This window comes from Simochromis diagramma, unplaced genomic scaffold, assembly GCF_900408965.1.
Source record: "Simochromis diagramma unplaced genomic scaffold, fSimDia1.1 OVJJ01000216.1, whole genome shotgun sequence".
Lineage (NCBI taxonomy): Eukaryota > Metazoa > Chordata > Actinopteri > Cichliformes > Cichlidae > Simochromis > Simochromis diagramma.
Window position 1 is genome coordinate 3746244 of NW_024386883.1, and position 24738 is coordinate 3770981.

General features: G+C 42.0%; 4 protein-coding genes across 7 annotated transcripts; 3 read left to right on the forward strand and 1 right to left on the reverse strand.

Annotated features, from left to right (window-relative positions):
• The first annotated feature begins 4605 nt into the window (after positions 1–4605).
• Positions 4606–6701, forward strand: LOC120733675. Its single transcript, XM_040031983.1, has 6 exons — positions 4606–4933; positions 5102–5240; positions 5371–5530; positions 5676–5749; positions 5991–6221; positions 6313–6701. Exons 1-6 carry the CDS (start codon positions 4893–4895, stop codon positions 6355–6357), a joined length of 690 nt encoding a protein of 229 aa, XP_039887917.1. The 5' UTR covers positions 4606–4892; the 3' UTR covers positions 6358–6701.
• Positions 6702–7727: 1026 nt separating this feature from the next.
• Positions 7728–12812, forward strand: LOC120734358 (F-box only protein 39-like). Of its 2 annotated transcripts, XM_040033133.1 has the most exons (6): positions 7731–9491; positions 9613–9784; positions 10422–10730; positions 10944–11168; positions 11757–11936; positions 12028–12812. In XM_040033133.1, exons 1-6 carry the CDS (start codon positions 9046–9048, stop codon positions 12151–12153), a joined length of 1458 nt encoding a protein of 485 aa, XP_039889067.1. In that variant the 5' UTR covers positions 7731–9045; the 3' UTR covers positions 12154–12812. The 2 variants fall into 2 exon arrangements, with proteins under 2 accessions (XP_039889069.1, XP_039889067.1); XM_040033135.1 differs by lacking the exon at positions 10944–11168 and having other exon boundaries at positions 7728–9491.
• A 156-nt stretch (positions 12813–12968) lies between these two features.
• slc25a1a (solute carrier family 25 member 1a) lies at positions 12969–17601 on the forward strand. 2 transcript variants are annotated; one of them, XM_040033136.1, is made up of 10 exons: positions 12969–13332; positions 13743–13850; positions 13927–14026; positions 14717–14855; positions 14936–15020; positions 15119–15223; positions 15349–15464; positions 15545–15618; positions 15718–15841; positions 17182–17601. In XM_040033136.1, the coding sequence occupies exons 1-9, from the start codon at positions 13101–13103 to the stop codon at positions 15830–15832; spliced, it is 1074 nt and encodes a 357-aa protein (XP_039889070.1). In that variant the 5' UTR covers positions 12969–13100; the 3' UTR covers positions 15833–15841; positions 17182–17601. The 2 variants fall into 2 exon arrangements, with proteins under 2 accessions (XP_039889070.1, XP_039889071.1); XM_040033137.1 differs by lacking the exon at positions 12969–13332 and adding an exon at positions 13340–13634 and having other exon boundaries at positions 15718–17565.
• Positions 17602–18660: 1059 nt separating this feature from the next.
• nle1 (notchless homolog 1 (Drosophila)) lies at positions 18661–24647 on the reverse strand. 2 transcript variants are annotated; one of them, XM_040033131.1, is made up of 13 exons: positions 24487–24647; positions 23788–23942; positions 23411–23631; positions 23156–23235; positions 22990–23066; positions 22806–22903; positions 21708–21900; positions 20915–21050; positions 20528–20574; positions 20244–20446; positions 19946–20105; positions 19792–19862; positions 18661–19680 (listed from the first exon to the last, which is right to left on the reverse strand). In XM_040033131.1, the coding sequence occupies exons 1-13, from the start codon at positions 24638–24640 to the stop codon at positions 19668–19670; spliced, it is 1608 nt and encodes a 535-aa protein (XP_039889065.1). In that variant the 5' UTR covers positions 24641–24647; the 3' UTR covers positions 18661–19667. The 2 variants fall into 2 exon arrangements, with proteins under 2 accessions (XP_039889065.1, XP_039889066.1); XM_040033132.1 differs by lacking the exon at positions 24487–24647 and adding an exon at positions 24282–24429.
• Between the last annotated feature and the right edge of the window lie 91 nt (positions 24648–24738).

Sequence of the window (24738 nt, forward strand, 5' to 3'; positions counted from 1 at the left end):
CAGAGACGTTTGCTGCCAGATACTCGATGGTCGGTTGCGTCGTGTGTCTGGCGACACTCTCGATGCAGGACATTGAACGACATCTACCAATCTGGAACCACGATAACAGAGTTCGGGCTGATTGGAGCTGGCTTGGACCTTATCGAAGTACAAGAAGCGACTATAGCTGTTCAAAATCCCATAAGGCTGGCCGACATGATAGACAATTGGCAGGGCTGTGAGTACTCAGACTGTGTTTTGAACGCAGTATGGATAAGATCTTGGAGAAGAACAACGGGAATTGAGATAATTGGTGACCAGTGATGAACATTAGACCAACTGTAAAAACTGGATGCAGTTGTTCCACTAAACCCAAACATTCACCATCTTCACTCATGCGGCCCCCCTGGCGCCAGCTGAAGGCCTGCCAAGGTTGAAGCTGACTGGAACAACAAATTCTTCCCATGATAACAGGACTGTTATCAGAACTCTTTGTACCTCCTTCAAGGCCACCTTGGTCCACTGGAGACTGTTGACCTTTGCTTAACCGGGCGTGGTGACACTTTCTCTCAGCTGAACACGGGATACACACACGAAACATGTACACAGATACTGATACGCCCTCACTCCCCCGAATCCAACGCTTCCTCCCATGCTTACCTTCCATCCGATGTGGACACCGGATCAGCTGGAGGCGCAATCGAAGACTGCAGCGGTCCCAGATCAGCTGTACACACTGGAATACTCTCCCATGTGGCTTGTCTGTGTTTTATTGTGTTATGGTGTGTTGATATCTGTGCATTCCTGTATTATCCTTTTGTGTTACACGTTTCGATGTTTTTTTTTCCCTTGCTACCTAGCCTGACCCGTGTCCCCAATGTGATGTTTGTGTATTGTATGTACGGTCGGCAAGGTCTGTCATCTCGGTTGTGGGCAACAGCAACTGACAAATAAAGGCTATCTCATCTCTCATCATCATCACATCTGAACATGGGATGATGTGAAATTGCTGGAGGTCTGTGTAAACTCCTATTAAGCTGCTGATTTCCACACCTCTTTTGAAACTGAGAAATGCCGCTAATTAGAGTTTATCCTGTTACATGACCCCTTTGTCGCTGCGTTTGTAACTGTGATTTTGAATGGCTGCAGAGTTTGAGAGAACAAAGGCCTAATGGGATGCCTCTTCTGACCTGGTGAGGTCTGCAGCTTTTTATATTTGACGGGTTGTTACTGAAAACCTGCGCAGCAGCACGAGGGAAATATGGGATGGTGACTCAATCAGGGCATTGCTGCAGAAATGGCACATTTAATGCGTTACCATTAAGCACCTTCTAACAGAACTATAATTATGGGGTGTGCGTGTGTTTTTTTTAAAATGTATTAGTTACCACCACACTCACGGATCTGATCATCAACCTGTTGCATTAAATGGTCTCTAGCTGAACATTTACATCACGGAGCTCTAAACATCTTGAGCTTAAAATTCAATAAGCAGGCCTTTTAGGTCCCAAGGATCCAAACATTGCAATAAAAAGCAGAAGAAAAACAAAAAAATATATAAACTAACTGCTATCATAAATTAGCTTAAAATGCTGTGATTACAAATCCCCATGCACAATAAATTTTCATGACTTTCATTTGTGTTTGACAGAATTATTTCCAAGTAGGCAAGCTGCCGATAAATAAGTAAAGGTAGGCAGATATTCAGGAAGGCTGCTCAAAGGGTTAACACACTCCTGACCTGGATGCTTTTTCCAAATTAAATCTGAATCTTGTCACTGTGACCCCCTTTTATTTTGTTGATTCATCTGTTACTACCTACGCTGAACACAATATGGCCCATCAACAATGCTTTCACCAGCCATTAGGACAACAAAGGCAGAGCTGCCAGTGCCTCTCCCGTGAAACGGCATCCTTTGTTTATGATCTTTGCAACCCTAGTCTTTTTTTTTTTGCTCACTCCTTTCATCTTTTCTTCGCTTCTCTTTGTCCAGCTCTCTACACTCATTTGCCATCTTCTCCCAGTTTTTTTCCTTCAATTATCCCCCCCTCCCCCAAATCCCCCCTAATGCTTCCTAACACCCAATCTTCCTCTCCTTTTCTTCTTTACCCTCTCTCCATTTCTTGTTTTGTATGCAAGCCCCAAGGGAGAGAAATGGGTGAAAAGCACTCTCTCTGCACCACTGTCACAAAAGACTGGTGAGTCATCTCCACTTATGTTCCTGTCTCCCTCCTCCCACAAACACACACACACACACACACACACACACACACACACACACACACACACACACACACACACACACAGGAAATACACTCACATTACCTGCCGTGCATTTACAGGAAGACGCGCACAAACACACACACATAAGTGAGAGTGCTGGCATACAAGAAGCAAAATTGAGAGATACAAGTATGCATACAGGCACACGGACAGACACACACACACATTCCACAGCTTTACAAAAAGGCCTGAAATTAAAACCCAAGTCACATAGTGTAGTTAATAAGGGTGGTTGAAAATGGCTTTCACCCATGTGTGCTGCTTTTTATACCTTACCGGATTACTTTGAATTTCTAAAAAGGAGAATTCATGTCAAATGAAGACGCCAGCCCACAGAATCTGAAAGCTAAAAAGACAGAGGCTCATGCAAGAGATACTCCAGGACCGGGGGACACAAAATTAAATATGGATAAAAATGGATAAAATTGAAGGCAAACATGTGTAGGAGAAATTCCAAGATTTAGTATAATGTGGTTTTGGTCTACCTGTGGTTTATGAACCACAGATGAAATTCTCTTCCTCCATCTGCTGGTGGACTGAGTGCTTTACAATGCAGTCATGGTGCTGCTGTGTGAAAATACTCTATTACCAGAATGAATCCTTCTTAATTACTCATGAATGACCAGAGTGGCTGCTTTCAAATGGCATGGGAAAATGTTTCTGTCTGAAATGTGATATTATAGAAGTACAGTACTGTGCCAAATTCTTGAGCCACACTTCAGTTTTCTTTATATTTTGCTAGGAAAATAGGAAATAGGTACGACAGTTTGTAGAAAACACCGTTTGTACGATTCTAATGAGCTTTAACGCCAGTATTTGGCATGACCACCTTTATTCTTCAACACAACCTGAACTCTCTTTTAATTTAAGGAATAGTACTCCAAGGCTTCTTGAGGATATTCACAGATCTTCTTTGGATGTTGCTTGTCTTTTTCTCTATTAAGATGATCCCACACTGCTTAAATAATGATAAGGTCTTGGCTCTGGGGAGGCCAATCCTTGAGTTCGGCTGTATGCTTTTACTGCATTGACAGTGTGTTTGGGATCACCGAAAAATGAATGGTGTTTCATGGTGGATCCGCATCTGACGGAACCAAAAATTCCGCCTTTGGATTCATCACTCAATAAGTCCTGTTACCACAGATTTTTGATCCAATTCTTGTGGAATTTGGTTTTATTCCTTAATAATGTCTTCTTGAAAGCCATCCTTCCACTGAGGCCATTTCTGATAAAGCTTCATTGAACAGTAGATGGATCAACTGAAGGGTCAGATGCATCTCTCAGATCCTCTGTCAGGTATGTCTCACAGAGGATCTGAATTTTTTAGCATTTCTTAAGCACATGTCTTCCAGATACTGTTCATCTGTAGACAGTATATTAGGCCGACCACCTATTTTGATTAGCCCTGCCACAGACTGGCGACCTGTCTAGAGTGTACCCTGCCTCCCGCCCTAAGACAACTGGGATAGGCTCCAGCCGCCCTCCGACAGTGACAAAGATAAGCAGAAGAGAATAGATGGATGGGGACTTTGTCCAGTTTCCTCAAAATTGTTTAGGATACACTGCACTCCATCCTGAGATGTGTCATGTTTTCAGCTAATAGCTCTTCTCTCACCTTGTGGGTGCAGATATACTATTTTATGTCTGTCAAACATATCTTTGACATTTTTCATAGATTCGAACAAATGTCTATATTTTTGCAACAGGCATCCAGTGACAAAGTGCCTATAGATATTATTTAAAATTGGTTATATGCTAAATTGTTTGGTTCGTCCCTTGAGTTAAATTCCATTTTTATGCTTGAATGATTCATAGGTCAGTGTTCAGAGACAGGCAATGTCCAAGGGAAAGCTCTGAAATACTTTCAGAAAGCCTGGAGAACTATTGGTCAAGACCACTTTAAAAAGTCTGGCTCTTTGGAAATAAAATATATAAAAAATGAGCAGTTGCTTGAGACTTTTGCACAGTACTGTATAACAGGCTATCATATGGAAGGAACCCAAGTGGATTACAAGTACCTTGCTCAGTAGAAAGTAAGGTAGGGAATGAGCAGTTCATCTCCCAATGATGTTTCCCACTCACCTGCACCATCTTTCTACACGTTCACCAGGTCTCAGTCTAATTAGCCACACGCCAATCTGAAACCTGAATATGTGAATATTTAACCTGATATTTCATCAGCCGTCAACTGTCAAATCTGAGAAGCATAGTGAATAATTGATCAAAGCAGAAATCATACAGACGGACAAAGATCAAATAGCAGCTAATTTATTCATTGATAGTGACCTTATGTTTGAAAATAAACTTATTTTGTATTGTTTACTCGTGGGGAATAGTGGAATTACAATATGATGATGATGTTGGGGCAAAGCCGACTCCAACACTCAGAGAATCACCTGATCATGCTTTACAGAAACCTGCTTGTGAGCTATTCAGACACATCAAATATTGAAAGCCTGGAGTTTCCGTTTCACACACAGTGAGGGAGGGATGAGAGCAGTGAGAGAGCAGGCAGACAGAGCAGTGGAAGAGAGGGAAAAGCTAAAATAAATAAATAAATAAAATAGACCAAGTGGGATTAAGAAGAAAAACCCAGCAGTCACCCTGGGAGGGTCACACGTGAGGTGGGATGGAGGGAGAGAATGAGGAAAAGGGCCAGAGCATCGAAAGGTAAGGTGAGGGGAGAATGAATGTTTACGACTAATCAGGTCGCCCTGACTGTAACAATAGAGGCTGATTCCTTGTAAGGCAGCTGGTGACTGATTGGCTGAGAACCTTGTAGTCAGGCGGTTAGGAGGGCATGTTTTTTAATTCTTCTGTCTCTCTTTCAAACTTCAGTGGGATAACTTTTACTCAGGCCGAAACAGTGACTCAGAGTTGTGGCAAGGACAGCGATGAGTCACAAAGCCTCCAGGAACCAGATGAGGAAGACCAGACTGACGGAGGACACTATGATGGAGATGGAGAGCCAAGCCAGGTCAGATGAGACAAAACCACATAAATGAAATATAATATAAACAAAACCTCTATCGATCACAGTCAGTGCAACTCATATGAAACAGCAAATGAGCATTTAGCGTGTCATTTTGTTTGTGTGCTTGATAAAGGGTGCAGACGATCAGTGCAGTGGTGCAGAAGTGTTACCAGACAGCACCCTGGTAGCCACAGACACCCAGGACGATACTGGGTGCCTCCCATCGTCCTCCCTGCAGACAGAAGAAGAGTTGTCCCCCATTTCTGTGTTATCTCATCCCTCTAACACACAGAGTAGGTCACACTCACAGCTGACAGATGCATGGGGCCAGCAGGGTGCATTTATTGAAAGCACTTGCTTGTGTGAGACTATTTAAATGTAAATGGGTTAGAGCCAATGCTGCTTAAGTGCTTTTCTTTGCCATTTGTGTTTTTATAGATCACCCACCTGAACCCTGCTGGTACTGCTTGAGGTCTCTTGACTCGGAGTATCGCCCTGAAACTACAAAACAGGTTTTTAAATTCATGACAAAATATTTTTTCCATTAGAGGGAGTGTTGAGAAAATGCTTCATGCACTCCCCATTCATTTAGTTTTCTCTAATGTAACACACACATATAAAATAATAGAGGATTTGTTATTGCTGTGCATTTTTTTGTGTAATTTTTAAAGACTCGAATTAAATTTAAGCCTGAAGTCACTGTGCACAGCTCTTTTCTCTACTGTAATGCAGACCTCTGCTTTTCTTGGGCAGCAGGACGACTCTGATTCGTCACCGCTGCCCTCTAGTGGTCAAAAAGTGAGCTACCAAACAGACCCTCGGCCACACTTTGGTGTAGCTTGGTCGTCCCACTCGCCGTGTCACCCACTGTGGGGAAGCGAGGGGCCCTGCAGGGGACAGAGAAACCAGGAAGTGCACTATCAGACACACACCTGTCCACACTGCCATCTGGACTTGCCCCCTGACACACTACGCTGGCATGAGGTTTGGCTAAGCTAAGCCCACGTAGACATAAATAGATCATCACTAAAGATACCGCAGTTTATGTCACTCTGCTTTCTTTCTGTCTGCACAGGCAAAGTGTCTGCTGTTTGAAGATCTGAGGAAGTCAAACAAATAGATGAAGAAAACGTTTCTTTTTTGTTATTAAAAATAGTGTCTGCTGTCTAAATTAGAATATTCTCAGGAAGCCTTTAGCGTGTTAGTGTTGTGCAGTATCTGCTTGTGCTAGTAAATATCTATCTATTTATTACACTTAAGCTTTGTCATCACTATTCCTCACTTATTATTATATTATTATTTTTACTCAATGTTGAACTTCTGTGACTTTAACTGAGCAAGGTGAAGTCATCCGCTTCCTTTTCCTGGTCTACATCCCTATGTTAAAAATGACCATGTGCACGTTAGCATATGCTACTTCCGGTGCGGAAACTCCTGTGGGGAGCTTTGTTTCCGGTGTCCTATTCACGCCCTGTTTACGGTCCAAAACAAGTTATGCAAATGAATGAATCAAGCGGCGATTTACATTTCTATAGATGTCTTGGGCATTTACCCAATATATCTGTAAATGATGTTCATCGACTTGTCGATATTTTTTCCCCGAGCCTCAGAGCAAAAGAGAAAAGGGATTCAAATGTTATATTTCTCAGCTGTCCCTCGTTTATCGCGGGTGTTATGTTGTAAAAATAACCAGCGATAGGTGAAATCAAGTAGCCAATTGTATTTTTTGACGGTGCAAAACGTTTGGTGGACATCGTGGACATACAGTACTGCACTTCAGAGTCACACTGCTAGCAATCGTCACAGAGGAGATCGTCTGCAGTGGCAGGACACAATGTGACGTAAAAAAAACGTGCAAACTTGCACTAAAAAAATCTGTGAAACAGCTAGGTGAAAGGTGAACCGCGTTATTAGCGAGGGACCACTGTAATTTTGAAGGTAAGTCACAGCATACCCTTCGTAAATACTAATGTATAGAAACCCTTACCATTCATTTTTTGTGTGGCTTTTTTCATGGTTTGTTAACATGCTGTGTAGGTGTGTACTTGACTAGCTGATATCGACATAACGGGAAAGATCTGGTTTGACTATTCTTCACCTGTAGTTTGAATGCTGAACATTTGCCTGTTTAAATCATAAGACCAGTCACTATACAGAGATGTGCTTCTGAATGTGGACGATGTGTCTTCTGCTGCAGTAATGCAGTTCTGCTTGTGTTGAGCGATGTAAACAACTGATCGATCTAAACTCTTTAAACCTCAAAATTGATCATTAGATTTTTTATGACACAACAGTGGTGTGTGTTCCCATCTTCTGCTCTTTGTAACTTAACGCGATCTTTCCGTTTTCGAGTTTTGGACATGATTTTGGAGTATATCTTCGCAGTAGCGATTGACCTCAAAGTAAAGCTACCGGAAATGTACAACCCCACATCCGGTCTCAAACCAGGAAGTTAGCATTTTCTCGTGCACAGGGTCAATTAAGATTTTTTAGATCTTTTAATTGTATTTTTTCAATAAATAATGTTAGAAATGGACTAAATGGCGCAAATATGCACTCACATTCTTATTTTATTTTAAGAATTTTTTTTTAACTTAAGATCTTTAGGCAGAACATTCTTATTGGATATTCATCAGGGGCATTATCATATACATGTCTTGTCTGTTGGATACACTGGCAATAAATTCACCATTAGCACTGGACAGGTTTAAACGTGACTTAATGAGTTAATAAGTGTTTATAAGTAGGGTATATCTCAGTATGTTCTGTCTTTCCACTTCTCTATTTTTTAAATTTCATCTTTACTACAAATCCCCTTTTGTTTATTTCCCCTAATTCCTTTTTTTTCTTTGATTTATCACACTCATTTGAGGTTTTTGACCTCATGCAGTCCAATCTGATGTCAAGGGAGCCTAAAAAGTAAAACTGATCAATAACAACCCATAAAAAAGTTTCAAAAACAGCTCAAAATCCCCCCTATTGTGAAAAAATAACATAGTTTCCGTTTTTCCACATTCAGTTTATCTGCTGTCATGTAAATGTTAAATCATAAGAAAAAACTGCACTGGCTCAGCTCTTCAACTTCCATCTTAGCTTTTCTCCCTTGTCTTTGTGAACTGCTGTCACAATGTGATCTATTGGCTTGTTTTTTGGTGCAAAGTCCATCTTTTATGCAATTTTATCTTAGTTTACTTTACAAACCAAGACATTAAAGAGAAGCTATCTGTGTCAGTCAGCCTGTGACATGGTCCGGTGTGAAATTCAGGCAGATAAGGGAGTACCCGAAGAAAACCCAAGCAAACAGACTCAAACAGACTCAAGGAGGGGCAGCCATCTGACTGGTTGGTGGGTGAGGAGAGAAAACACAGACTTAGAAAGAGAGAATATAAAGTTTAATGGCATGCTGCAGTGGTATATACGTGTGGGGAGTGAAAAGAGGCCATATACTAATGTTAAAATGAAAATGAGTCAATTACTATTCATTATAACGTGATTAGTTACAATTTATAAACCCTTCATAAAAGCAGCTTGTTTTAAAGGGAGTGAATGGAATGTCTTGAACAGAAAACTGAGCTGGTTCCTTGTGATGTCACAATATTCTGTGCCAAATTCCTCTAGAATCTCATTGGCTGTTGGACTCCTTGTGGCTGTAGGTAGTCTCCCTGTCATTCCTTACATATTGATGTAACATTTTTCAATGTTTTCTTTAAACTACAGTGGGATTAGCCTGTGTCCCACACATCTATTTTCACTGAAGTCCACTGTGAGAGTACAAGCTGCAGAAACCTTGTGATCCAAATATTAAAACATGGAAAACCTAGAGGAGAGCATTGGGGAAGAAGAGAATTATGGCATTGATCAGGAATGCAGTGATCCAGAGACAGGAGAATATTTCACTGATGACAGCTGTGACTGCATCTTAGACAGGAAAATCATGTGGCTGTCACTTCCTCGTCTGTGCTTGGAGCGTGTATTCAGTTTTCTGCCAGACCGGGATCGCAAAACAGCAGCTCTTGTTTGTCGTCAGTGGCACAACGTCATGCGCTCACCTTCTCTCTGGCGCCACCGCCGTTTTCACTTCAGTGGTCGGATTTCCAAATTCAGGAAGTCAGATTACTCCTCTACCATTGCCTATGTGAGCCACCTGGGCGCCTACTTGGAGAGGTTGGAGGTGACTGTGTGTCCTCCAAGGAAAACCCAGGCAGCCCTGAGACTGAAGGGAGCGATCACTCAACTGTTTTCTGAGCTCATCAGGTAAAAGAGGCCTGTCTGAACCAACTCGTGGTTTTACACAAATTAGGGCCCCACTCTGTTACCCTGTGCAATATAAGTAAAAACTCACACTGCAACCTTATTATCATTGCGACCTCCACAGGGTGAGGGCCCCACTGCGCTCGCTAGTCGTCATGAACCTGGAGTTGGACAGAAGCGCTTGGACTTCAAGCCTCAGAGCCTCAGTGGTGGGCTGCCTGATTTCATTCCTCCAGAGAGGCAGCTCAAAACTCAACTCCATTTGTCTGAGCGGGATGCGAAACTGCATCCATCAGGTGACTACAGCACACATCCTAAGATAATGTTTCAGCAGCTATATGTCACCACCCAACTTCCAGCTCTTCACTACAGTGCTAGAGTTATTTAAAACACAGAACAGATCTCATCAGCTGAGAACTGGAGCCAAAGTATTGTGTGTGTCAATTAATCAGTCTTCATATTGAATAGTAACTTAAATTTTGGTGAAAAGTTACTAAAAGATGTTCAAATTCAGCGACATAAGACTACATTACTGAACTGAATTGAAGCTAAGTAGTTTAATATTCTAATTTAAATCAAATATCTTCTTTGTGATGCTTGATTCTTCCCTTAATGTTTTATAATAAATGCCACAATTTTAGTTACCAGTTTGCAGGTCTCCATATAAAGCTGCAGTAAGTTTGTGTTTAAAGCCTCTCCTGCCAGACAACCACAAGCTAGAAATGTTGACTTTTGGGTTCACATCAATCACAAACTCCTAAATATCAAGCCCAGTGGAGCTGTAACACTCCTTATTACTTCATAAATGGATTTCTGATAGTTTAAAGTCTAAGACCTCTCACTGGGCAATGTTTGCTTTCTAGGCTAGATTGATTATTATACTGATTGTGGTCTTCTTAATCTTTATATGGTTTCTGAACCTTTAACTTCAAGGGTTTGGAGCTGCTTTCTGCCTTGTTACATTATGAGACGCGCTTCTACCCCCGGTGCTATATTTCCTCTTTGGATTTGGAAGCATTCTTTTCTGGTTCGGTGAACGTCTACCTCAACTCCAGCGTGCCCGACAACCTGAGCCAGTTGCAGTGTCTCACCGATCTGAGGCTGAGTTACTCCTGTTTGTCAGATGAGCTTCTAATGGCACTCCAGCAAAGACACGGAGGAGGGAGGCGAAAGTCCAGCAGAGATGGCAACACCCTGCAAACATTTTTACTGCACTGCTGTCTTAAAGAACCACATCAACAGGTAAGCATGAAACGAACCTTTCAAGTGGCCTTATTTTATTATTGTGTGGGGATGTGTGAATGATGTAGCTGTGATCCCCAACAAAAACTGGATTCACTGCTTCTGTGGTTGGACACAATGTAATGGCAGATGTATAGATCCTGGGTAGGAAGACAGGGTTTAAAATACCCCCACAGGTCTAATTTCCATCTCCGCTTCTTTTTGTCTGTCAAGCTGATTTGTGGCAGCTCATGGGCAACTTTGGCATCAAGCTGCCCAGACCTCAAAGTCAAGATTTCAGTGAACCAAGTTGTTAACAATGATCGCCTCGCCAGGATGCTGCTGCCCGAGATTCCCCTGAGTGAATACTGCATGTCTGCTTTCTACTCGCCCAACGAAGACTGGAGTCCCAAGCCTCTCCTCAGCGACATCCTGCCTCAGTACAGACACACCCTTCAGGTCAGGGTGCTGAGCAGGCAGCATTACAGAGTTCAGAGTGTAGATATGATATGTTAAACTGAATGCCTGCTCATTACAATCAGCACATTACTGTATGCTATATATATATTACATCAGCTCATTTGAATTTGATCTGCAGAGGCTCTGAAGTTGAAATTAACAGACGTTCTCTCAACTTATGTCCACAAGCTTGGTTAGTCACAAGCAATGTCATTACATCTGCAACCAGGAATAACATTGCCTATTGGTCATTGTTTATGGCATTTATTGTGGATTATTGATGGGATTGTTACTAGATTTTTAAACATTCCCCAAGAAGGTTCAAATCCACTGGCTGGCTGGTGCCTTTCTTTGCGAAATCATTTAATGTGATACAACACATGAGTACTGTGTAAATGATGCTTCAAGAAGAGGGAACTGAAGGGCATGTGGCCTCGTCCCACAAACTTTACAAGAGATTGGCTGAGACAGTCTTTAGTAACACACTATGTTTAAAGAACTAAGCGTTGAATTAAAGAACAGCAGTTGCCTGATGGAGAACTGGCTTAACATGAACCTAGTTACTGAATCAAAATCATTATCCTGCAGCATCTAAACCTGGACTTCGGTGCAAACAACTTCGGTGAATCTTTGGATGAGGAGCTGTTGGAGCTGGTTAAAGTGTGTGAGCGTCTGGTGAAGCTGAGCATCTGCGCATTCTTGGAAATCCGAACTGTTGCGAGGCTGCTAGACATGAGTTTAACTCAAAGCTCCCTCAAGGAGATCCACGTAAGACGAAACAGCAATGTCAACCTGACTGCACACACAATAAAGATACACACACACTCACAATAATGCTTTTAAATATTTTATCTTGCAGGTAAGAATCTGCAGCTTTAATGAAGCTGCTGGAGAGGAGGAAGAAGCACTGGAGGAAATGCTGTCTTCCTACCTTCATCTTCCTCCTGATCTGTGTTTTTCTGCCATAATTTACCCGTTTGAATAACACTTTCACGGGGATTTGTCGACCAGCAAAGGACAAACAAAAAAACAAATAAATGAGTGAAGCATAAAAAGCATCTTTTTTGCAAATAATCAAACCAAAAGAGTAATAACTGGCCATTTTTATGTGGATTGCCCGCCCACTAGCTGTCTCTCACTCGCTCTCTCTGTCTCTTGCCTGTTTTTCTCAGGGGTGGTGTGAGTGGCAGTGGGGGGTGTGCATGGAAACACTGACCTAGTTTCTCAGCGAAGGGTGATGAGGGAAGCAGAGTGTGCACGTGTGTGCATGCATGCATGCATATGTGTGTGTGGGAGAGCTCTATTTAAGGGAACAGGAGTTAAGAGGCAACAGCAACATACCAAACTCTTGCTTACACAGCTCACGCCTAACTGCACATGAAGTCAAGTGTATTGTGGGCTTTCAGTCATATTCGTTTAATTTTTTTCTGTTATTATCATTATCTGTGCCACGACACCTCACCTCATTATTATTACGTATAGAGCTCGTACATAAAAAAGGATGTGGGCTAATGTAACATTTATCTAAATGCTGGGGTATTTTAATTTGGTTACTTGAAACATCAAGCACCATATCTGTATTTATCTGTACAGTAATGTTAATTCACCCCTCTTTCAGATTCTTATATTATATTCAATAATTTATTCAGTAAAGGCTTATAGTCGGATGATATAAATTTATCTCCGCACATCAGGCAAACAGCATCCTGCACCTGATTGGTCGCCAAAAGCCTCCGCCCCCTGTAGATCACGTGACCAAATAATGACATTAGGCAGCGCGGCAGATCAGCCGATGGTCTGTCCAATCACCTGACCGCTGTTTGAATATTGATGCTCTGCCTGCCGCCACATTGCTACGCCTTTCCCATGCTGCTGCTGCTGTTGTTGTCTGATATTGTTTGAGTGGGACCGTCGTAAAATCGAGAAAGAAAAATGTCCTCGCTGCTTAAGCCGTTTTCGGTGTGTGAGGGGCCTTGCGAGAGCTGCGGTGTGAGGAGAGGATGCCAGAGCTCGGCTCCGGATCGGCAGCCTCCATCCCAGCGTCCGGCGGCGGGCCTGGGCGCTGTGCCGGTACACCAGCGGTCGTACGCGGCGAGGAGGAGCCTTGCGGCTGCCGCGATCGGAGGGAGGAAAATAACACATCCAGGAAAGGCCATCCTCGCAGGTTGATTTTACGACCTATTCAGCCGGCAGATCCCCACCCCTGCTCTCATAGCCGCTTAGTGCTTGCCACACACAACCAGCGCAGACTAATCTCAATCTGTCGCCCATTAAGGCTGACCATGCAGAACTGGGTCAAAGCTGCAGTGATGCTACTGCATGATGTAGCTGCACGTTAGTGTTAGTCTTTAATGCACCTCTGAGGTAATCTAAAAATGATGTAAGGGATGCTGAAGGGATTGTGCTGCAGAACCATCTCATCTTTTTGTTTTTTTCTTTCATGCGGAAGTAGAAAATGCTGGCAAGGTCTCTCCCCCCTTTGCTGCCCTAAGAACGTTCAAGAAGAGTTGTGCACAGTGAGTCAACAAACACCAACAGCAGCGATTCTCCCTCTCCCCTTGTCTCCTCATTCAGGTGGCATCGCAGGAGGAATCGAGATCTGTATCACCTTCCCTACAGAGTATGTCAAGACCCAGCTGCAGCTAGATGCAAGAGTAAACCCGCCGCGATACAGAGGGATTGGTAGGTCACTGGGACATACATGTGAAGTTGGTCTTGTGCTGGTCTACTCACTCGTGGGCATGCTGTGTACTTGCAGGTGACTGCGTGAAGCTGACTGTGCAAGACCATGGGCTCAGGGGGTTGTATAGAGGTCTCAGCTCCCTGCTGTATGGCTCAATACCCAAGTCTGCAGTCAGGTGAAGATGCATGTATCATATAGAGTAGTTTAATATAAAGATATTATGTGACACACACACACACTCGAAACAATTCAAAAGGAAAAAAAGAAGCGCGGCTGTGATAGGGAAGCACTTGAGCCTCTTGCATCCTTTTGTTTTGCAGAATCACGGATGAGCTGGGTTGCAAACTTGAAACTGATGAAGCAGCTGACTGATGTTGAATCAGTGACACAGCATTTCTTAGTACTTAGCTAACCAGCATCTATGTTTTTCAAACTGTTTGGGCTTTTAAACATGAAAAGAGACCATAAAGAAAAAGCAGCGGTGTACACTCACTCTAGATAACGTTTTTGTCCTGTCTCCCCCCTCACCCCCAACCAGTAGCAGCAGATGACTGCCTCTCTCTAATCCTGGTTCTGCCGGATGTTTATTCCTGTTAAAAGAAAGTTTTTCCTTCCCACTGTCACCAAAGTGGTTGCTCACAGGGATCACCTGATAGTTGGTCTTTTCTCTGTAACTGTAGGGTCTTTACCTTACAATATGAAGTGCCTTGAGGCAGCTGTTGTTGTGATTTGGCACTGTGTAAATGAAATGGAATTGAACTGAATAGATAAATTGCATTTCAAACCAGCTGCTTTATTTGTTTTGATAACTTTTGCCAGTGTTGCTCTGGTGGTGACCCGGTCAATCAACCAATCTTTCTTACAGGTTTGGCATGTTTGAAATGCTCAGCAATCCAATGCGAGATGCGACAGGGCGGCTAGACAACACACGGAGCCTCTTGTGTGGTTTGGGCGCCGGAATAACAGAGGCAATAATAGTGGTCTGCCCCATGGAGACGCTCAAGGTTCGTTGGAGGAGCGTGTGTGTGACTACACGGGTCTGTCGTGTCATCAGTGAGTAAACTGGTCTTATGAAATCTTGCAGGTGAAGCTGATCCACGACCAGTGCTCCCTCCGGCCTCGCTACAGAGGCTTCTTTCACGGAGTCAGCGAAATTATCAGAGAGCAAGGTAAGAGAAGGAAATCTAAAGCAGCCGAGTGGTTGTAACTACAGATGTGCACGTGTGCTTGCGTTTCACAATGAGTCAAACTGTTTTAACCCGTTCAGGCGTGAGGGGGACGTATCAAGGCCTAACGGCAACCGTGCTTAAACAAGGAACGAATCAGGCCATCCGATTTTATGTCATGAACGCACTTCGCAATTGGTACAAAGGTGAGAAAGTGTGCTTTGCTCCAATATCATGCAAGCGTACTGCCTGTTAGAGCAGTCACAGTTGACTGATGGGCTTCCCTCCCCATGGTTTGGACATTAATGCATGTTTGGATTTGACCTCTAAGGGGATGATTCCAGGAAAGAAATGCACCCAATCGTCACAGCCATGTTTGGAGCAACAGCGGGAGCGGCTAGCGTTTTTGGAAATACACCTCTGGATGTCGTTAAGACCAGGATGCAGGTAGGGAAGCATAAGTTCTAATGATTTTCTTGCTGTCGTCTGGTTATCTTTTTGAAAACCATTGTTTTACTGGTTTGTAGGGTTTGGAGGCTCATCGCTACAAAAACACAATGGACTGTGCCTTCCAGATCTTGAAACAAGAAGGACCGCAAGCGTCAGTAACTGATATCCTCCTTTTCTAGCTTGTCTTCGTTTTTTTTTTTTTTATATCTTACATCTAACCTCATCTCGCCTTGTTGTCGTCCTCCTGCAGGTTTTATAAAGGGACAGTTCCCAGGCTTGGCCGCGTGTGCTTGGATGTGGCCATAGTCTTCGTCATCTATGAGGAGGTGGTCAAACTGCTTAACAACGTGTGGAAGACCCAGTAGACGGGAGAGGTGGGGGGAGCACAGACCAGTGCCTCATGCTACGCACAACTGAACACCTCTAATCTCGTTCTTGATCAATTTGATGGCCACGAGCAGATGACATGTCGTCTCGGCCAGTCTCCACACTGTTACACATTCTAAATAAATTAAAAGACTCTAAACAAAGTGACTGAAAAGGAAAAGCAGAGACGTTAGTTGCACTAAATAGTTCAATGTCAGACTAACAGGAGATGATTTGATTTTGAAGGGCGAGACGAGGGGAGGACGTGTTCGGTGCACCTGACCTAACTTGTAAGCTCGGTTTTGTAAATCTCATCATCACAAACATGATATAACAAATGGAAACGTTTTGACTCAAAGGTCCAAATTTAGAAGGGGAACAAAAGGGAAGAAAACACATGACCACTGTTTTAGCTTTTGATGACTGTTGTTACCTTACATGTTGTAGAGTGAACACTTTGTAACGAAACCATTAATGTGTCTTTTGACTCACTGAGTACTTACTATACTGAGCAGAGAACGACAGAGAGGGCGATGCTTTAACACATCTGTGCAGTGTTTCAACACATCATAGCGTTGCCGTTGCTTACCCTGCTGTGCTTGTGGCATCATCGCACTGTAACATTCACAGGATATCTTTTCTGTGTCTCTATGATGAACTCTGAGATGAACATTTTACAGCCGCTGCTGTGCACAAAGTATTGCTGCATGTATGTTAATGTGGCATCAGTCTAACACACTGACAGTGGCTCGCAGGCTGCTCAAGGCTACACAAACTGGTCTGGAGCCTGTGCCTCTCCAGCGGATCATTTCAGGGTCTCAACCTGTCAGAAGTGATGATTAATCTAGTGATGTAGGAAACAAATCTGTATGTAGCGCAGTCTTTACACGGGGATTTGGTGAGCTTTTGGTTGCTAATCTGGTAAGATTCTTAAAGCTTTGAATTCTCTACAGTAGCACATGAAGGCTTCATTTGGGAATATTTGATCCGTATTGCTTTATTCTGACCCTCAGTCTGAACCATTTTCAAGCAAATGCAGGCGTGAAGCATGGGGGGAAGAAAGGTTGTGCCAAGCTGAAAATAAGCCATATTACTTTAATAATCTGCAATCTTCAGCTGTTCTGCTTATGGATTCACTCATCAAAAGGACTAATTGGACATTAAGCAATTTTAAGATTCTTTAACTGAAGGTCAAGCATCTTAAAAGCTAAAGATTGCTAAAATTGCTAATTAGCTCCTCTAATTTACTTCAGTACTACAAGTTTTCAAAAATACTGGCACAATTTATAATTTTAAATCTGCAACATGTAGTAAACAGATTTTTTTTCCCCCCATATCACATCTACAGCGCCTGAAACTTCCACAGTACCATGTCAGAAGCTCAATCAATGGGGGAGGCTCAGATTTGATTAACCTGGTGGCACCACAGAAGCCTTTGTCCTCTTTGCCAAACTGCTTCAGCAGGATCTCTAGCATAACGTCCTCAATAGCAGAAAATCTTTAAACCAAGAGCAGCAAAATATTGTTTGTTTAGGTCTCTACCACAGTTTTCACTTATTAATGCACTTTTTAAAAAAAAAAAAAAACTGTTTGGACTTTGTGTTTAAGGTTTACTGCTTTTCATACGTAGGGGAAACAGCACTTGAGATTTGGCAGTCATTGTTGATCCCTGCTGGGCACATTAAAGGTTTGGTGTTTTTGTTGAAAACCATCAATGCTCATGTATGATGCATATAACCAGATATTACTAATAAACTTGTGATTATTATGCCTGAGTGAGTGAGTTTGATTACTCTGGTCTACCAAAAAAAAAAGAAACATTTGCTACTGGGAACTTCAGACCAGATCTTCATCTACTTATTTTAAATAATTACAGAAAGCTTGTCCAATTTATGTTTCGACAGTTCAAAATAGCACAATATCTGGGTTTCAATTTCCCACTAAAGATGCTTTGATCCATTTGTTTTGAAAACAAACCACAAGATGATACCAGAGTCGTGTTTAAGCAGATTTCTGCCGATTTAGCTCAAAATAATATGAGGTCAGAGTGCTAAAACATGTTTGAGGCACTTGCTTTTCCGTTTGTACTGCACATCAATCTCACTTTGCAAGAACCAACAGCAGTTACCAATCATGCTCAGGATTAAAATTTCCCTGATATCAGCTTCCATCACTGTTATATCTTGATGAAATCTTTCCCCGTGCTGATCAGAGATTTGGTGGAAAAAGTGGAGAATGTAAAAAGTGCCCCTTCAGTAAACTGGCACTCATTAGCTGATAAGCTTTCAGGATGTTATCCACCAGCTCAGTATAAACCTCTGCTCAGTGATTGCCAAGAAAATTCTGGAAAAGCTGCTGCTGCTGATTCAGTTGGCTTTAGTTTCCTTTTGAACTCATCCTCAAACATTTATTCACAGATTTCAGGACCAACAAAAAACACCTTCCTTAAATTTGGCCTCACTTGAGAATAAACATATTTCTTAAATGCCAAAAAGAATCACTGCTTCTGTCCGGTCATCATTGTCGTCCAATACTTCAATGTGCCACACAAAAATGGTTTTCAGATGTGGAGCTGGCACGTGTTAAAGTTCAGGTGAAAGAATCCAAGCAGCAAAATGCTTGTTAACATCCTTCACTGCTGAATCCCAACAATATCCAACTGTTTATATTTTTATCAACAGTCATAATGTAAACAGTGAGTCACTGCACAGTAGTTTGAATAAGTTCAAGTTCCAGCAAACAACCAACAGCCTAATTACATCAGAGGACAGTTTGAAGTGGCTTTAAAACCTGACACAAGGTTCTGTTGAAGGCACAAAACTGCTGCTTTCACCGATTAGTTAAAAATATTTATTTATACAGTAAGAACTGCTATTACATATTTCTGGAAATCTTGATTTTATAAACAAATCCGATGATTGGCGGTGGAGTTCATACCTAACAGAGCTCAATACACTTCCCATTTAGGTAAATAATGAATATATTTCACACGCTGGTTTCCACCAGTGCTTTTATAATAAACGATCACTTAAAGTGGATGAACACTTTAAGCTGATTCTTGAGTGTGATCAGGAAACTAATATAAACATGCTGATTTATATTTACATTCCTGTAACAAAAATGGTCAACCTGGCATTTCCAGTGCGGGCTGTGACTCAAACAGAGTTGGTGACACTTGGCTTCACCACAGAGGCAGAAAAATCAGCAGATTGCAGCTTTGCTGACAGGAGATTAAAGGCTGAAGGAGCACGGCGAGCACCATCTGCATTTACATCACAGAGGAAGGCTTCACTGCCCCCACCCGATACTCACAGTTTATCTAGTGAGGCCTAAGGTGACAAAGTAGCAAACATGGTCCTGAAAATATGCAGTTCCTTGCTCCAAAATAGGAAACCATAAACATGTGTCAGGATCGGTTTCAATAGATGCACAACCTTGTTTGGCTTTTAACCACATGTGCATGGCAACCGAGCACGTTTCTGAAGCCATGTCAGAGCGCCTGATCTAAAATTGAATTGTATACCAAGATGAGACGATAATAGGAGAAGGTATACTACACATTACAATCTACTTGCAATAAATTTAAGAGGCAGATGATTTTACATTCTGGTTCATCTGATTGCTTTTAAGCTCTTGCACTGTTAATATTCCCACATGGGCATTTGTATTGTGACTGCATTTGCATTCTCTGACACTCCCACTAGTGACAAATACTTGTGAAGTCAAATGGGTAATTAGATAAAGTCTAGCTGCCCTTGTTCCAGCTGTCAGCTGTTTGGAAGGAAATGATGTGACAATCCTTTGTCAAAGTCCAGAAATAGAAGAGAACTGTGGTTATCTTCTCCATCTAAAGAAAGAAAGAAAAAACAACGCAAGGTAGATGTTTTAGGTGTGCGGAAATGCTGAAACTCTGATAAACAGATGGACGGATGGACAGGTTGACTGGAATCATACTCACATTCTGAGACACTTGTCTTTTCCGCCACTGGCCACTCTCTGCCCATCAGGACTCCAGTCCACAGCGTAAACCTGCACGGATAAGACTTAAGGTAATTCAGGAACAGTAATCAGCATTTAGAAGGAAGTATTTATATCAAATTTCCTTCCCCCACCTCATCAGCATGACCTGGCAGGTCCATGTTGAGCTTCCCACTCTTAATATCCCACACTTTAAGCGTGCTGTCGCTGCTGCCGCTGACCAGCAGCCTGCTGTCTGCTGACCATGCTATTTGATACACTGATGCCACATGGCCACGCAGGGACATTAAGTACCTGTGGGCAAAAGGACACAAGCAGGTAGAGTCATAATCTCTAAGATGTACATCTTTGGCTGTACAGCACCATCGCATGGACAAAAGTTGTATTACTTGCAAATTAATTTATTATTCCTTGTGATGGTGATTCTCTTACTTTCCAGTGCGTCCGTCCCAGATTTTAACAGACTTATCGAAGGAGGCAGAGGCAAGAAGCCTGGTGTCTGGGGAGAAGAGCACTTCATTGACCAGAGCGCTGTGGCCCGTCATCCTGGCCAAAGGCTTTTTGTCTTGTGCAGGATTCCACAAGAACAAAGTGAAATCATCTGAGCCGGAAACCAAGCGCTCTGGAGCTGAGCCCTGCAGCAGAAGATAAAGGTCAGGGTGCTAAAACAGGGAGGAAGGACATGTGACTTTTTACAAATCTCAAAGGGTACCTACCCTGACTTTATTATATCTCTCTAAGGCTTTCTCCTTCAGCTCTTCCACTGGAGAGAAGAAGAAAAACTTGTTATATGAAAACAACCCCCTTTAACTTTGTGAGACCAGAAAGGTGACCGAACACACAGCAGCCATGCTAGCTGTATCTGTGCTGCCAAAACACTCTAATATCACACATTTTTTGCTACTAAAAAAAACCTGTCTAAATGGTAAAATGTCAGACCGTGTGGTGCATATGTGACACTTTGTTTTCTGGAGTCAAACCTATTAAAAAGTAAATGCTAAAAACCCCCCAAAACAAAAACAAACAAAAACTCAACATACATGGCAATGATCAATTACTAAAAATCAGAATGTTAAAGAACATGCAAGTGTTTTGGGTCTTACATGATCCAGTGAGATCCTGAGGGTTGACAGTGGCATTTGCGGGTTCAAAAGCTCCTGTACGCAGGACATAGTCAGTGCTGAGAGCCAGGGTGTTGACCCAGTGGGCGTGGCCCTGCAGAGTCCTGCATTGGACACCCTGCATCAAAGAGATGAAACTAAACACACGTTTCATCCAAACACTTCACGGATTTCTCTTTGCTCTTATCCTCATCCTCTCTGTGGCCATTAAGATTTTAGTGTCTCAGCCACACATGAACATGCTGTTAATAAGTCTAATCATAAAACCTTTCAACTAACCTGCACAAGGGCTCTCTAAGAGCAACAATTTTTTTATGTTAACAGTATGTATATACTTGAAATATAATAACCAGCCATTTTGTTAGGTACACATGCTCAACTGCATGTTACCACAAATATCTCATCAACTTCACAGCAGAAGCTCAATGGGTTTAGGCATTTAGATGTGAAGTCATGGCCAGAACGACCTGCTGAAGTTAAAAACAAACATAAAGGGGAAGAAAGGTGAGTTTGAAGGTGGTCGCTGGCGCCAAATGAGCTGATATAAGTATTTCAGAAACTTATTATTAGCCTACATTCTTTATGCACAAGGAACAAAAAACAAACAAAAGAAAAACAATAGCTAAATAAAAACAGTGGACTGGATTACTCATGTTTCATGCACAAGAATACACACCAATATTGTTTAACATATTAATGAAAAAACAAAAAAAAAACAACATACCATATCACTCTTATAACCCTTTAAAACCATATATTTCACACACACACTTACATCTTTTGCTCTCCACACTTTGACAGTCCTGTCCTGGGACGAAGTGTACAGAAGTCCATCTCCTCCCCATTTCACGCATGTCACTGATTGAGTGTGCCCAGTCAGGATCTTCTCACATCGTCCCAACACTGTGTCCCAGATACGTATTGAGCCGTCCTTAGAGCTGCTGGCCAAGTACCGACACTCTGGATTACTGAAAGGGATAAGAATAAAAACAACTATAAGACCACAAAGTTTAAGTTAGTCCAACATGATAATCAAATTATAATCAATACCTGCACAGTTGCAATGTAGAGACTTCACATTTAAGGGAAACTAACTTCTTGTGTCTGTAACTTTAAGGCATTTCTGAAACCTTGTGATTTATTTGTTTTTTGTTTTGTGCATTTTATGTTCAATATAGGTATTTGTTGTGCCTGAAAATGAACAAATAAATGAATGAATGAATAAATGAATGAAATGAATTTGTTTGCCAAAACTACTCTGACAATTACAGCACATTTCCAACACAGTATTGTTTTTCCAGCAGCCTAAAAAACAGACACTCTCTCCATCCTGCTGTTGAATAAGTAGTTTAGATATATCTGAACATATATTGGCTGCCTGAGTCGAAGGATGTGCCTCTTCCTGAATAACTTAAGAGTCCAAGGCTGATCGACAATATCGTTTGTATAACTGTAAATTACAAAATGCTTTTAAATTAAGTTTGGCTTCTTATGAAACAGAATTCATGTGTTACAGTTTCATTTCACAGTGCAATATTTCAGTGGAGTGTTTCTGTAATTGCTATGCAACTAACTGCCATCTCTATAAACACATTTATACAGATTATCAGGCAAGGGAAGAGATTTTTGGTAGCTCAAGTCGTTTTGCTTTTATTTGTAGTCCAGCTGTAGTTCACAAATCACAGGATTTATCTGCATGCAGATCCATGTGAAGAGCAAAAGACTATTTTTTTCCCTAAAAAACCCAATTTTTAGAAAGGAGTAAAAGTACTGTACATTTTTAAAGTTTCGTATATAAAATGGGTCTGAATGAGAGGTCCGCAGTCAAATAACAGAGAAATTCAGGGAAGTGAAAAATCGAACAAGTGCTCACAGATGAAGAGGTTCCCAGCAGAGCCAAGTGATCCATTTGGTGTGTCCTGTCAAAGTCCTCCCTATCTGCGCTCCCGTCACTGGATCCCACAGACATATCTAGAGAAAGAGAAAAATAGAAAGGTTTAATGAATGCATCTTTGAAACCTAATTATGGATCACGTGTGTTTGTTTTTGAAGCACACCTGACTGTTCTTGCATCCTGAAGCCAGCTTCTTTCCATCAGGTGACCAGGCGATGCTCAATACCCAGTGTGTGTGTCCTAAAATGAACAATGGTGTATTAAAGCAATCAGTCACTTGAAGTTCAATGATTATCAGATCATGCTGCCTTGTAGATGTTATTTTATACCCCTGGATGTGTGGTGGGGCGTCTCAGTTGTCAAGTCCCAGAAGCGCACCGTGGTGTCACCTGAACCACTGGCCAGATATCTGAAATAAAAACAGACAAATGGATCAATGTTTAAATCTAATTAGAGGTGTGATGTCACAACATAATTCCATTTTCATATACTGTTACACAACTCCGACCCAAAAGGTACAAGAGATTATGACAAACTGGCAGAGAAAAGCTGACATCTGTTCACTTTGTGTCAAAGGTACCCACTTGCCAGTGGGGCTGAAAGCAACTGAGATGACGGCCTCAGTGTGTCCCTGCAGTGTGCTGGTGCAGCGTGTCACAGCCCGAACCCTGAACAGAGCTTGAGGCTGGTACACCACAGGCAGAACTTGTTCGGTTTCAACCCCAAGAGCCTTAACGCATGTCCCCAGGCTGGACACCACCTCCATCTCCCCTTGCACAAAGAATGCCAGCGGGACTGGCTCCTCCTAGAGTGGATGACAGCAAAAAATAAAGAAAAGAAAAGAAAAAGCATGTTTACTAGATATTCAATTCAAAATTGATATCATGACCATCGTATTTGATTATTTCAATCTGGGCTATACATTTACACAAAACACTGTATACTTATGCTGTATAATTACCTTCTGAAGCAATGCATTGCAGACGAGCTGTAGTTTGTCTTGGGTAATGTCTAAAGGCACATCGAAAGGTGAACCCAGAATCTCCCCATTCTCGTCCTGAAACTGTATCAAAAGCCGCTCCACGTCCTCACTCGACATGTCTGCTTCAGGTCCACCTGTAAAGAGACCATATTTTAAAAATGTTTAACATTTCTACAAAAATACAATAACATTTCAGAAGAAATACCAAATGCAGATAGACAACGCGCAAACAATGTTTCAAAATGTGGAAGTCTTAGTGGTGCTGCATTACTAACATACACTCATATCGCTGTGCATCGCCCTAAACGTAGTTTAATTACAAAGCACTCCTCAGTTTTTCAGCTAGCTAAAGTCAACGAGACAATGTCTAACATCAGTTCATTTAAGTTCATTTAAACAAACGAAGCAACAGGGAGCATGTTGCAGAGCCATTTTAAAAAGTTATTACGAAAACTTCAACTGAATTGTCCTACCTGAATATTTGCTTTGGTTTACTGTTTTTCTAGCTGACTACAGTCTGTCAAGCTAACCGAGCTAGCTTGCCGTTAGTCAACAGTTTAACAATCTATATCGTTTCATAGCCGAGCCCAGGCCAGTAAGATAACTGTAACTTGTTTGGACAACTGCGTCCGGGTTTATACGACATTACATTGTAAAATAACTGTGCTAAATCCTTACCTTTAGAGCGGTAGCGACGAGATAAAGATTCCCACGTGTGTACCACCACAGAGCCTTTAAATGAAAGATATGTAAAGAAGTCGTCGAAGATCACGTCACTTAACGGGTTCACGCAATGAATTATGGGAAGTAGCCGTGCTCCTTCCTTCTCCATAGACGGAGTCCAGTCATCTTTACTTTCATAACGTCTCTGTAAGATCGAGCTTTCTTAAATGTCCTATCTTATGAACTGGACAGGAAACTAACTTTCAC

Bases quoted from the DNA above. Each gene is read 5' to 3' on its own strand.
- LOC120734358 (XM_040033133.1), top strand. From the start codon at position 9,046: ATGGAAAACCTAGAGGAGAGCATTGGGGAAGAAGAGAATTATGGCATT. The intron at 9,785-10,421 runs GTGACTACAGCA...TTTAACTTCAAG, and splicing joins TGCGAAACTGCATCCATCAG to GGTTTGGAGCTGCTTTCTGC. The intron at 11,937-12,027 runs GTAAGACGAAAC...TTTATCTTGCAG, and splicing joins GCTCCCTCAAGGAGATCCAC to GTAAGAATCTGCAGCTTTAA.
- LOC120733675 (XM_040031983.1), top strand. From the start codon at position 4,893: ATGGAGGGAGAGAATGAGGAAAAGGGCCAGAGCATCGAAAG. The intron at 5,241-5,370 runs GTCAGATGAGAC...TGCTTGATAAAG, and splicing joins GAGATGGAGAGCCAAGCCAG to GGTGCAGACGATCAGTGCAG. The intron at 5,531-5,675 runs GTAGGTCACACT...GTGTTTTTATAG, and splicing joins TCATCCCTCTAACACACAGA to ATCACCCACCTGAACCCTGC.
- nle1 (XM_040033131.1), bottom strand. From the start codon at position 24,640: ATGGAGAAGGAAGGAGCACGGCTACTTCCCATAATTCATTGCGTGAAC. The intron at 21,901-22,805 runs GTGAGCACTTGT...TATCCCTTTCAG, and splicing joins TGCTGGGAACCTCTTCATCT to TAATCCAGAGTGTCGGTACT. The intron at 20,575-20,914 runs GTAAGACCCAAA...TCTTCTCTCCAG, and splicing joins TCAGGATCTCACTGGATCAT to TGGAAGAGCTGAAGGAGAAA.
- slc25a1a (XM_040033136.1), top strand. From the start codon at position 13,101: ATGTCCTCGCTGCTTAAGCCGTTTTCGGTGTGTGAGGGGCCTTGCGAG. The intron at 14,856-14,935 runs GTTCGTTGGAGG...GAAATCTTGCAG, and splicing joins GCCCCATGGAGACGCTCAAG to GTGAAGCTGATCCACGACCA. The intron at 15,224-15,348 runs GTGAGAAAGTGT...TTGACCTCTAAG, and splicing joins ACTTCGCAATTGGTACAAAG to GGGATGATTCCAGGAAAGAA.